The sequence below is a fragment of the Podarcis bocagei genome (genome assembly GCF_964188305.1).
Source record: "Podarcis bocagei genome assembly, chromosome: Z".
Lineage (NCBI taxonomy): Eukaryota > Metazoa > Chordata > Lepidosauria > Squamata > Lacertidae > Podarcis > Podarcis bocagei.
The window spans coordinates 51,554,972-51,567,367 of NC_138140.1; the positions used below are offsets into that span (position 1 = coordinate 51,554,972).

Here is a 12,396-nt window from a genome sequence, read left to right on the forward strand (position 1 = left end):
AACTCAGTTTCTGACAACTGCTTTCTGCTTTTGCTGAATCCAAGATAATGCTGAGCTGGCCCACCTGGGGCAGCATGTTTCCCCTCTCTGTAAACGGCACCCTGTAGAGCTTCAGGATTTCAGGGTTATGAGGGTGCATATCTAGGTCACTGTCGGGTGACTCTTTAACAAAAGCACAGAATGGATGGCAACATTAACTTTTCATGGACTAACTTCTGTGTTCCAAAAGAGTTGCCATAAACATCCAAACTGCTCATGGATCACCATGCAACTTTTATCCTTGACCTCAGGCCTTGGCCATAGAGGTTGGATTAGACACAGGGTTGTATGCTCCAGTTTGCTCTTGCTCAGGAGATAATGATTAATAATAATAATAATAATAATAATAATAATAATAATAATTTATTTATTTAGTAAATTATTTATTTAATAAATTATTTAATTTATTATTTATACCCTGCCCACTCTGGGTGGCTTCCAACAAAAGATTAAAAATACATTAAAACATCAGTCATTAAAAACTTCCCTGAACAGGGCTGCTTTCAGATGACTTCTAAATGTCATATACCGTATTTTTTGCACTATAACACTCACTTTATTCCTCCTAGAAAGTAAGGGGAAATGTCTGTGCGTGTTATGGAGGGAATGCCTACGGGTGGCATGCCTACGGATTTTCCTCCTCTAAAAACTACGTGTGTGTTATGGTCGGGTGCGTGTTATAGAGCGAAAAATACGGTAGTTGTTTATTTCTTTGACATCTGATGGGAGGGCATTCCACAGGGCGGGTGCCACTACCGAGAAGTATTCAGGAAGAAGGAATGGACTGAACTGCAGTTCACGTAGGCCAAGCCATCAAATAGAGTGCACATTTTTCAACCCATTAAGGACAATATAATTGCTGCTGGTGGTTGTGGGAGGGTTTGTACCCCATTACTAGAGCATGTGCTTTGCATCTAGAACAGGGGTCAGCAACCTTTTCCAGCTGTGGGCTGGTCCATCGTCCCTCAGACCATGTGGTGGGCCACACTATATTTGGGGGGGGGCGCAGATGAATGAATTTCTATGCCCCACAAATAACCCAGAGATGCATTTTAAATAAAAGCACACATTCTACTCATGTAAAAACACCAGGCAGGCCCCACAAATAACCCAGAGATGCATTTTAAATAAAAACACACATTCCACTCATGTAAAAACACGTGGATTCCTGGACCATCCGTGGGCCGGACTGAGAAGGCGATTGGGCTGCATCTGGCCCACGGGCCTTAGGTTGCCTACCCCTAATCTAGAAGGTCCCAGGTTCAGTCCCCAGCATTAAAGGGAGCAACTTGCAGAGGTTTGAGGGAAACCCTGCACCAAACCCTAGAGAGAAAATAATGAGCTAGGCATAAGGCAGATTCAACATGACAGGGAAGGACATTGTCTCAGTAGTGGTGTTTCTGGCACTGGAAGTCAGGTTCCGAGGTCTTGCGAGGCACCAGAAGTTGCACTGGGGGCCCTGCAGTGTGGGTGCTGAGCACCTACAAGAAAATTTTGGCAGGTGCTTGGACCCCCAGGGCCCACTATAGTTTGGCACATGTGCACATGCACATAATGATTAACAGTATATTGCCAGGTCAAGTACTGTGAAATCAATATTGTAATATGGACTTCAAACTGGTTTTGGACAGTATATCGTCCAGCCCTAATCATTGCCACCAGGCACAAATAAACCTGAGCAGTAGAGAAATAAAACTAAAAGAGGAAAGCTAGGATAAACATATGTTCTTAAGAGGCTCTTAATGGTTATTAATGTTGCTGCCTTGCTAATGGCCCAAGGGAGGGCATTCCTGATGCCGGCTGCTCTCTCCAAGAAGGCCGGCTTCCAGATAATTCACTGAAATCCACTTGTCATGAAACAACTAGCAGGATCTCCTCAGATGATCTTCAAGACCTCCCACAGGAGGCAGGGATGTCATTAAAAGGGGATTAGACAAGGCTGTTGATGGTTAATAGCCATGATGTCTATGCTCTGCCTCCAGACTGGGAGGCAGTGATGCTTCTGAAGACCACTTGCTGGAAACCACAGAAGCTGCTCTTGTGCATGAATCCTTTTTGCAGGTTTTCCCACTGGGGCTCCTGGTTGGCCACTAGGAGAACACGGTTGTTGTTACTTACTGACTGACTTACTTACTTACTGCCCTTCAACTCAAGATCCCAGGGCGGATTACAACATTTGACCACTGTGAGAATAGGATGCTGGACTTGATGGGTTATTATCCTGATTGAGAAGGCTCTTCTTAATTTTTTAAGTTCTCATGTTCCTACCATGCCAACTCAGGGTGCTGTCTCCATCACCCACTCACCTTCACTTGACTTGCTAACTTCCTAGGCCCCTTCATCTTTCCTTGGGCCTTTCTGCCTGTCATAACGAGATCCGCACAAACTAGCCAACAGCAGCCAGAGTCCCTCCTGCTTGCCTTATTCCCCTGTGTGACCCACCTGGCAGCTCAGCCCGTTTCCTTGAGAGGCTGCATTGCCATCGCTGCCACCCAAGCCCTTAACGCACTGCAGTCACAGAAAGTGAAACATGGCCCTTGTTTTTCATTTCCACGGCAGATGCAAACCTTGAATACAGCTTGTCTGATGAATATTGCCGCCACCACTACTTAGTGGGCTTGCTCCTGAGAGAGACGTCTATGGCTCTGCATGACAACTACGACATCAGATCCATGGCCATCAGCATCTTGAAGAGCCTTATGATAAAACATGCTTTTGACAACAGATACCAGCATAAGGTATAGTGATATTGAGTGATGGTGTATTCCAGTGGTGGGAAAATTCAGGCCCTCAAGGCTTCTCTCTCCAGCCCTCAAAACTCTCTCCAGGCTACACTCCTCACTGGTGCTGCTTCTCATGCTCCTTGAGTGGTTTTGCCAGGCTGGGAAGTGTCCATGGGCTACGATTATGTCTCTTGCTTGCCTGAATGAAGGGGTGTGTGAGCGTGTGTGTTTAGAAACTAGCCACTGGCACAAAGGAAACATTTGCCTCTGTGGCTGTGCCCACTTTGGCTTTTGGTTTCTGCCCACTCCTAGCATGTGGCCCTTGGAAGGTTTCCAGGAAGGGAATGTGATCCTAGGGCCAAAAAAGGATCCCCATGCCTGGTGAAGCCAGCTCTATTTTGTCCGCTGCAGAAGCTGCCTCTGAACCCATTTTAGTGCATAACCAGGTTCTTGGTCGCATTTGTGAGAAGGGAAGAGGAAAGGAGGAGTTTTCTTGGAAGGCAGAGACCTGGCTTGGCTTCCACTATCAGGCATCATATCCACTTTCCCTGCCTCTAGGTCAGGGGTCAGCAAGGTTTACCTTGCCTGCGCCAGTTCAATGCAGCAGAGATCCCTCTGTGGGCCAGATCACGCACATGCGTGATTTCTGACATCTGCATCCACGCAGATTAGCACAGTGCATGGGGACTTGCTGAGTGGGCAACTCGGTTCAGGGGCGGCTCATGGGCCGGTTAAATGACCCCCGGCCAACGGGCCTTAGGTTGCCGACCCCTGCTCTAGGTGCCCCAGGTTCCATCGCTGGGGAAAAACAAGGTCTGATGGAGGCTGCCTGTCACCAGAGCATAACTCCTGTACTCAAAAGTTACCACTAGCTACCAGGCCAGGCTTAAGGTTCTTTTATTAATTTACAAGGCCTTGACAGTCTGGGTCCAGGATGCTTCAAGGACTGCTTGATTCATAATATTCCTGCCTGAGGCTTTTGGGGGAGTCACTGTTAATGGTCCCCCATGGCTCTGATGCCCAGCTGAGCAGTCAGTCCCTGGTGAAAATGGACTTGGGGTCAGCACTGAATTAAAGTTTGTCCCCAACTGCAACCCTGACTGAAAATCAGCTCTACTCAGGAACTCCCAGGCAGTTTTGGGGTAGCACAACCAGTGTGGTTGGGCTGGGTGCCCCCCTACAGGGGTGTAAGAGACTGGTGGGCACTGAATTTTAGCATCACACAGAGTGCCACTGAGATTTGAGAGCCCAAAGTCAACCCCTGCTTATTTCTTTACAAAGTGGGGCATGTGGTCAGCCCTGAATTTAAATTCAGCACCAAGTGGGGTCCTACTTTTGGCAGGAATTTTCAGTTCAACCACAACTGCAAAAAAATAATAATCCTTCCTTTGCAGTCCCAGCTTAAATTCAGGCCAGGTCTGCAAAGGAAAAACAGATTTCTCTTTTGAAGTTTGGATCACCTGATGTTATGCAGTATGAGGTGATCAGTGCTGCCCGCTTGATGGTGCTAAACCAGGAGAAGCCTCTTTACAATCCTTGTGGAATTGACTAGAGTTGTCAGGCGTGCTCAGATTGCCCACTTGATTGCACTCCCAGATATGAACTTCTTATTGTTTCATAAGGCTCTTGGGCTTATGTTTTCTCTCTAGATAGGACCCAGCAGCTTTCATTGCAAGTGCTGACAGTATCACTTTCAGCTTTTCCAGTCCTCACCAGCTGGGGCTTCACCCACTGGTAGCCCATGTTGCTGGCAAATGTGGGACCAGGCATAGGACTGGCTTCCCACACTGAGTCCCAGGAAGGCATGGTGGTGGTAGGAAATTTTCAGGGAATGGGGGAAACCTTGGGGGTGGGGAATCACACTTCCCATGCTAGCAATGTGTCAGGGTTGAAAATCTTTCAGGCGCTGCTGTCTGTTCTGTAGAGAAAGCCGACCATGGCAAACTACCCAAGATGGTCTTTGCAAGAAGATTTGCAGCCTTGAGTATCTGGGGAGCTTAACCCCTTCCTACTCTGGAGTCCAGGGGTATCTAGAGCTGCTTCTTGACCACTTGGAGCACGTTTATCTTCTCCCCGGTTCCAGCTTCAGAAGTAATTGCTACCAGGACTGTCCATCATCAAACCCTCAGTCGCTGCTGTCATGATCTCCCTTGAGGGCTGTCTGGCTTCCTCCAGTTCTGCACGTACCAAATTCAGTGTCCTGCATAGAAATTGGACTCGTGGGAAACCTTTTTCTGGTTTCTTTTTAGAAGTTGGGCTCATGGGAACCTGCTTTTATTTTCCTTCAAGAAAAAAGCTTATTCCCAGGTCTTGCAGTTGCAGAGTTAGTATTGGAAAATGCAAACACCCCCAAAGCGGTTTTTTCTTTCTCTTTCTTTCTTTCTTTACATACATTTTTGTATTGAGTTTCCACTTAAGAACACAGTTTCCCTAATAAAAGGCAATTCAGTGTTCTCACTAATATATTCAACTTTATACACAATTTCCCCTAATTTATGCATTTTTGTAAACACTGCTTGTTTGGAGAACCAAATTGAGAAATTCAAATAAGTGCAAATTCTGAAGGACAGCCATACTTCAATTTGCATATTATTTTGAGAAGTGCAGCTTTAGTAGATCTGCCTTTGGATGTGAGCTGAATTGGACGTCTCCCGCATTTCAATTCCCCACCCTACCTTGCTGATACATTTTTTAAAACCTGCATGTCAGATGACAAGACCCATTGAAACACCAGGCAAAAACAGTCCTATATAAGCAGCCCTTTGGCTCTCAACTATCTGTGCCCTTTTAGAAGTGTGTGTGATGTTTATGATGTATTTCTTCCTCCCCCACCCCTTGGTTTTAATGTCTCTGTGGTGGGGAGGGGTGTTTTCTGTCTGGTTGTAAGTCGCTTTGGGTTTCGCTGGGCAAGATCATAGAATCAAAGGAATGTGGACCTGGAAAGTACCCCCAAGGGCCATCTAGTCCAACCCCCTTGCAATGCAAGAATCACAGCTAATGATGGTGAAGGGATAAAATAAATAAATGAATACAACTACAGGTGGAGACACTTCTCCCCAAACCTCCACTCCCACCAGCCGGGTAGCTTAGTCAGTAGAGCATGAGACTCTTAATCTCAGGGTCCTGGATCCATGCCCCATACTGGACAAAAATATTATTGCATTTGCAAGGATTGGATTAGATGACCCTTGCAGTCCCTTCCAGCTCTCTTATTCTATGATTCTGTGGTCCCACTCCTGTATCTTTAACAGCAACAATGGCATGCAGAAGTTAAACAGGTGAAGCTGCTCATGACTTGGCTCCATCAATAAAGTGACTAACAAATGTTATAAATAAATAAAACAAGGAAATATACATCACAGCTAGCTTGGCCCTTAGTTATCGTTTCTCTCTTGCAGAACCAGCAGGCCAAAATAGCTCTGCTGTACTTGCCCTTGGCTGGACTTCTTCTGGAGAACATCCAGCGGCTGGCCGGCCGGGACACCCTGTACTCTGGCAGCACCATGTCAAATTCTGTGAGTAATTTTGTAGTAAAAATGACTTGCATTTCCCTCAAGCTAATGGAGAATGTCTGTTTTTAGCTCTGTTTACAAACAGTACAGTTGCTTTGTAAGGGTGCATGAGAAGGCCAGTGGTGAACATGCTTTCCTGCAAGAACCTCCTTGAATGACCTTCCCCTCTAGAGGCTGCACATCCATGGTGGGAGTGCTCATGGGTCTGGCAGGGCTGCAGCCACCCTTCATGCTCCTGCTGAGTGCAAAGTTCTGCAAGTTATTTCTAAGTGCATCTGGGGGTCTCTTTGAGACCAGGAGCCCTTCTTTACAGAAGGGCTAGGGTTCAGTAGCTTTGCCTGCAGAAGGTCCCAGGCTGGCATTTCCCAAGCAGGGCTGGTGTTTGTCCCCTGCCTGAAACCCAGGAGAGCCACTGCCAGTCAGCGTAGACCAATGGTCTGACTCAGTGCTAGGCTATGCTATCAGGGTTCCCACTGGCAAGGAGGTGTCTAGAAACCCTGTTCAGACCTTTCCTATTCAACATGGAAGGTCAGAGGGTGGAGCGGTTGTAGCCGACGTTCCTGGGGATAGTGGAGGAGTGGCAGTTGCATGTGACTCTGGCCCCTGTACTCATGTGGCCCTTCTGTCTTCAGGCACAACTTCTGAACAGGGCTTGAGAGCCAAGCAAATGTCATCCAGAGCAGCATGAGCAAGAAACTGGGCTCAGAGTGGAGCTATTACACTAACAGCAGCTGTGTTATTCAGAATTGCCTGGGGCTATGCACTCCAGCTCTGCCAATTTACAAGAGAAATAGAAGCAGCCCAAAAAGCTCTTGGGTTAAAAGTTGTTGTTGTTGTCAAAACAACATAGGAAGAGTTCACTTTATCATCTTCCAGCACCAGCAATGTGGGAAGTGTGCACATTAATTGGAAGGGAGGCAGAACATCAGACGAGCTTTGCTGGCCATCTGGCCCATCATGCTGCAGTGACCTAGTTCCCTTTGGGAAGGTTAAAGGCAGAGGCAAAAGCCTTCTTCTGCTCTTATCACTCAGCGATCCAGTCAGTCTGTGGGGTTTCCATTTCTCTGTCATGACTAATAACCCAAGATCGATGGGGGTGGTGGGTTTTCTTTTGACTCTCTTCATGCTTTGGACTTGAACATGAGCCAACATCTCCTCCTCCAAAACCTTTCCATCTTTTCATTTCCCCACCAGGCATCCAGAGATGAGTTTATGTGCAATTTCACATTGCCTTCCAACAGGTCAAGCCTAATCGTCGACAAAGATTCACGTAAGCAAGAGAGTACCGGTCTGTGGCAGTCATCCTGGGGATATAGAATTACATTTTTGTCCACCAGAGGAGGCTTCTGAGTTTGGGGAAAGGGACTGGTGTACATTGCTGTAGATACGAGCATTGGCTTCCAGATGTCAAATCCCACTTATGCTGTACATCCAGTGAATGGTCTTGAACAGCTTAAGTACTCAGCCATGCTTGGTCAGTGGCCACAGAATACTGAGTGCTTACAAGGGGATTGACCTTGTGCCCAGAGAATGGGCCACTTCACAGATGTGTAATGTGGACTTTTTCCAACTCAGAAAGAATCTTGTTTCATTTCTGGACTGAGCTGGGATGAGGCACTGCCCTGCAAACTGACTTGCAACCACCTTCTCCTCTCTTTACAGTTTATGGCACGGCTCTCCAGAATGGGCTTGCCCTGAAGAGGGAAGACTCCAAAGGATCCCTCAGCAGTGAAGGGGCAGCTGGATCTCCGGAGAAATGCAGCACCAGTGAAAATGTAATGCCAATATTCCAGAACTATTTTAAGTAAACACACAGGAGCTCAGACTGCAGGCTTTTCCTAGCATTGATAGAGCTTCACCTGCTTAATTTCTGCATGCTGTTAAAGGTGCAGGAGAGGGACCAGTAGAAAATGTGAGAGTGGGGGTGCAGGGAGAAGTGTCTCCATCTAGAGCTGGCTCCCATTATTATTATTATTATTATTATTATTATTATTATTACTTCCAAGTCTATAATTCTATGATTCATCACCATCTATTTATTAATTAATCACCTTCTAAACCACCATTATCAAGACGATTTACACATGATGATTAGAAACAGATAAAAACACAAAAGCAGCAAGTACATTTAAAACAAGGCTAAAACCCTAACGAGTGGACACTCGTGGCAATGACTCCATTATCCATCTCGGAAAGCCTGTCAGAACAGAACCACCTTCAGTTGCTCCCATAAAGTGCAGGTAGTGGATGTCTGTTGTATCTCAGGAAGAATGCTATTCTGCAGAACAGGGCCAGCCACACTCCCCCTGCTCCGAGTCACTGACTTACATCTGTTGTGAACCTTGGTTCCACCCACTGTTCTCTGCTCTGCCCTTCACCCCTCCAGGCCCAATTGGGGACCAGCCACCAAAGCTCTAGAGAATGCAGACAGTGGCTGCTGCTTCTTCTGCTGTAGTGGCTCTTGAGATTTGTAAACAACACTGCTTCCTAGCCTCCAGATGTTGCTCTGGAGCAGAGCTCCATGTTGAGCTGCAATTCTTCTGTTTTCCTTTTGTGCAACGCAGCTGCTGAGTCTGAAGCTTGAAGGGGAAGCATGTCATGAGGGGATGAGAGGGGCTTATCCCTCCTTTCCCCCTCAGCTAGGCATCACCAGAGCAGTGTCGGGGTCAGCCCTTATCAGGACTGGCTGGGGCCTGAATTGAGAGCTGGAGGGAATGTTCTCCATGCCACTTGGTGGAGCTTGAGTCAGAGATGAAAGGCCGCAGGTGGGAGCCTGAGGGGAGCCTAGGCACACCAAAGGACCCTCTCTGTAGAAGGACAGGCCCCTTGTATTTATACCAGGCCTGGCCAGTCCACTGGCTCCATATTGTCCTCCAAACAATAACAGGGGCCCATGTTGCCATGCTTACCCCCTTCCGTGCCTGAAAAAGGGGTTTGAGCCTTGAATGCACACCACCCCAAGTAGCTCACTAGACTAGGACTCTGCCTCAGCCCTTGAGTCCATTTCAAGCCCTAAAATCTAAACAATGTGACAGGTCCGTGTGGCTAGTCTTCTGGGACTTCATTACTAACAACTTTTTCCTTTTCTTTCTTTCTTGTTCCAATTTTGGCATGTGATGATTAAAACAGATGCGGAGAAGTTCTACACGCAGCAGCATCTCCCAGTTCGGGCGGCTGGACCAGTACGAGATCCGGAGCCTCCTGATCTGCTACCTTTACATCATTAAAATGGTTTCTGAAGGTCAGTTGCTCTGCTGTGTCAAAGAAGGGTATCTTGGCCTTTCCCAGTGTCACTGCAACATGGGTGGGCCACTTAGTGATTTTTCTGCCTATTGCAGCAAATGTAGTATGTTGTGCTGGGTGGTTTTTAATTGTATTCAATTGCTTCTTTTATTTATTACATTGCATTTTATTGCATTTCAGTTTGAATTCCATAAAATTCAAGCGATGATGCGATAAAACACAGTGAAATTTAAAAAGCACTTAAAATGCAATTTAAAAATCAGTAAGAATATTTAATGCAGAGACACTGCAGACTACATGAATGAATCTCATTGATCACTGGTAGTCCATGGATCACGGTTTGGGAACCCCTCCTCTAAGCCAACCATGAGTTAACTCAGCGCACCAGCAGCATGGCAGGAAGAAGACCAAAGTGACCATGATCTACTTTCCTGGGATCCATACATTTGCTCATTAGCGGTAGAGTCATTACAGGGCTCTGATATGTGAGTTGGCTAAAAAGTAACATTGAAGGTGACTCCTGGTTGTCGCTAGGCAAAGAACTTCAACTCAGATTGCAGTTTTGGCCAGAAAATTTAATAAAGCTCAAAGCAGTTAAAGTCACAACAAGCTAAGCAGGCTAAGATGCTCCTCCAACAGTTGACCTCCCCCCAGAATTCCTGTCGTAAAGGAGCAGGGCAAGCACAGCATTGGTGTAGCAAGCAAGTGAGAAGTGCCTTTGCACTAGCCAAGCAGATCAGATCGCCTTCTAGTGTGTTGGGCCTGGGACATCTCTCTGCACTGGTGTCTCCACATCCTGGACAGCGGGGAGGGAAACAGCACCTGCTCAAAGTCTGTCTTGTCTTCTGACTTGCCCTCTACAGATGGAGACTCACTGAGAGGAGCACCCAGCAGGGGAGGGAGTTATAGAGGCAAGAAAGGAACATGAGGCAACATTGGACCAGGCTTCTCTTCAGACACCTCGCTGGGTCCCTCTCTGGGGTCCAAGTCAATGCTTGTGGCATCCTTTCAAGGAAGCTCAGAGGAAGCTCAGAGGTCCAACGGACCAGACGCATTCTGTCCCCACCCTGCTCATTCCCTCCTCCCATGCCTCATCCTAATCCAACTAGCCTCCCTAAGATGTCCCCATGGGGCTCATGAGTATTTCCATGTTTGAAGGCCTTACTCCTCTGGCTCATGCAGGGGTGGTCACACCCCTCCACCACTCATGATAATGTCCATTTCATGGAGGGCTCCCAGTAATTGGTACTCTGGGCTTGAGGGAGGGCACCAGACGCCTTGAGCTGTGTTTCCTTTCTATTTCAGATACCTTGTTATCTTACTGGAACAAAATATCCCCCCAGGAACTGATGAACGTCCTCGTTCTTCTTGAGTAAGTTTTTATTTATTAATTGTTTGAGAGTCTTCATCTTAAAAAGGGAAAGGAAAAGTCGTTGGGTGTGAGAAAGTTGATATTTCCAAGTGGAAGAATTCCACCCAGACTACAAATCTCTGGGATTCCACTGGGAAATCAATGACTTGTGTCATTCCCAGTCTGGAAATCAGAGGTCTTAAGTTCAACAGTACACATGGGAGGAGGCATCAACCGATAACAGGAATAACGATGGATCAGACTCTAATACCACCTTATTGGGAAAGGAGGAGGGGGAGGGCTGTGGTGGGGCAGCTGCAGGCATATTTAGATGACACAAACTATTGAGATCTGCTCCCATCTGAGCTCAGGCCTGTGCCCAGGACTGAGTTGACCTTGGATAGATGTCCTTTACAGGGCGAGAGGGACTTTGCTCCTGCTTCTCTGTTGCTTTTGATACCATTGGCCATTGTATCCTCCTGGAGAGCTCCATTGAATGAAAGCTGGTGCAATTGTGATACTGTGGTTCAAGCCCTTCCTACAGGACCAAGTCCACAGAGTAGCATTGGGTGAGGACTTTTTGGCCCCATGACGGTTTTGTTGTGGGGTGCCTCAGGGCGCTATTTTATCCTCACTGCTATTTAATATCTACATGAAGCCACTGGTAGAAGCTGTTATAAGTGTTGGGGGCAAGGAGACACTCAGCTCTATTTCTCCATAACGTTTGAATCAGGAGAGGCTGTGCAGGGCCTGGACTGAGTAGTGGGATGGATGAGAGAAAGTAATCTGAGCTTGAATCCTGGCAATACAGTGGTACTGTGGGTGAGTGGTTTCTGTGTCCAGGAAGTTGGTCAGTTGCCTGCCCTGGACAGGATTGCACTCTTCCTGAGGGAAAGCCACACAGATTGGGGGTGTTCCTGGATTCAGTATTGTGCTGGAGACGCTTGTAGCCTCAGTGACCAGAAGCGTGGTAGAGCTTAACCACAGTTTGTTCTGGCACCGGTGGCTCTTCCCTTGCAATTTGTGCAGAATTCTGCAGCAGGGTTGCCAGCAGGACCTGTCAATACATAACACCTCTGCTCAGAGCTCTGCACTGGCTGCTAATTGGCTACCAGGCCAAGTTCAACATGTCACTACTAGTATGTAAAGCCCTTAATGGCTTTGGATTAGTTTACCAGTGGGGTTGCTTTACCCACACATGTGCCCACTCGACTGCTTCAATCTGCAGAACTGGCACCACTACAGGAGCCACATAATACTAGTTCTGCTCTGGTAAGAAATCAATCTTTCAGAGTGGCAGCACCCACTGTTGACATCAGGCAGCTGCCTTCGCCCTACACCTCATGAAACACTTGTTTAAGCAAGGCTGTCCAGACATCTAGTAGTTACACCTGACATTTCTTTTTAGCTACCATTGATTCTAATAATCTTTTGAATATTTTTCATACTTGTTTTTCAACAGCTTTTTATTGATAATTTCAACATTTTATTTTATACTATTGTAAACCATGTCAAGGTGGTTGTTTTT

General features: G+C 46.9%; 1 protein-coding gene across 3 annotated transcripts in view; it reads left to right on the plus strand.

Annotated features, from left to right (window-relative positions):
• The window catches only part of DOCK11 (dedicator of cytokinesis 11), a 199,849-nt gene that overhangs the window by 127,664 nt on the left and 59,789 nt on the right, over positions 1 to 12,396 (plus strand). For all 3 annotated transcript variants that reach the window (XM_081180379.1, XM_081180377.1, XM_081180378.1), the window contains 6 exons: positions 2,599 to 2,777; positions 6,161 to 6,277; positions 7,469 to 7,544; positions 7,937 to 8,049; positions 9,404 to 9,515; positions 10,823 to 10,889. In XM_081180379.1, the coding sequence (XP_081036505.1) occupies positions 2,599 to 2,777; positions 6,161 to 6,277; positions 7,469 to 7,544; positions 7,937 to 8,049; positions 9,404 to 9,515; positions 10,823 to 10,889 (664 nt within the window). The remainder of the gene's footprint in view (positions 1 to 2,598; positions 2,778 to 6,160; positions 6,278 to 7,468; positions 7,545 to 7,936; positions 8,050 to 9,403; positions 9,516 to 10,822; positions 10,890 to 12,396) is intronic.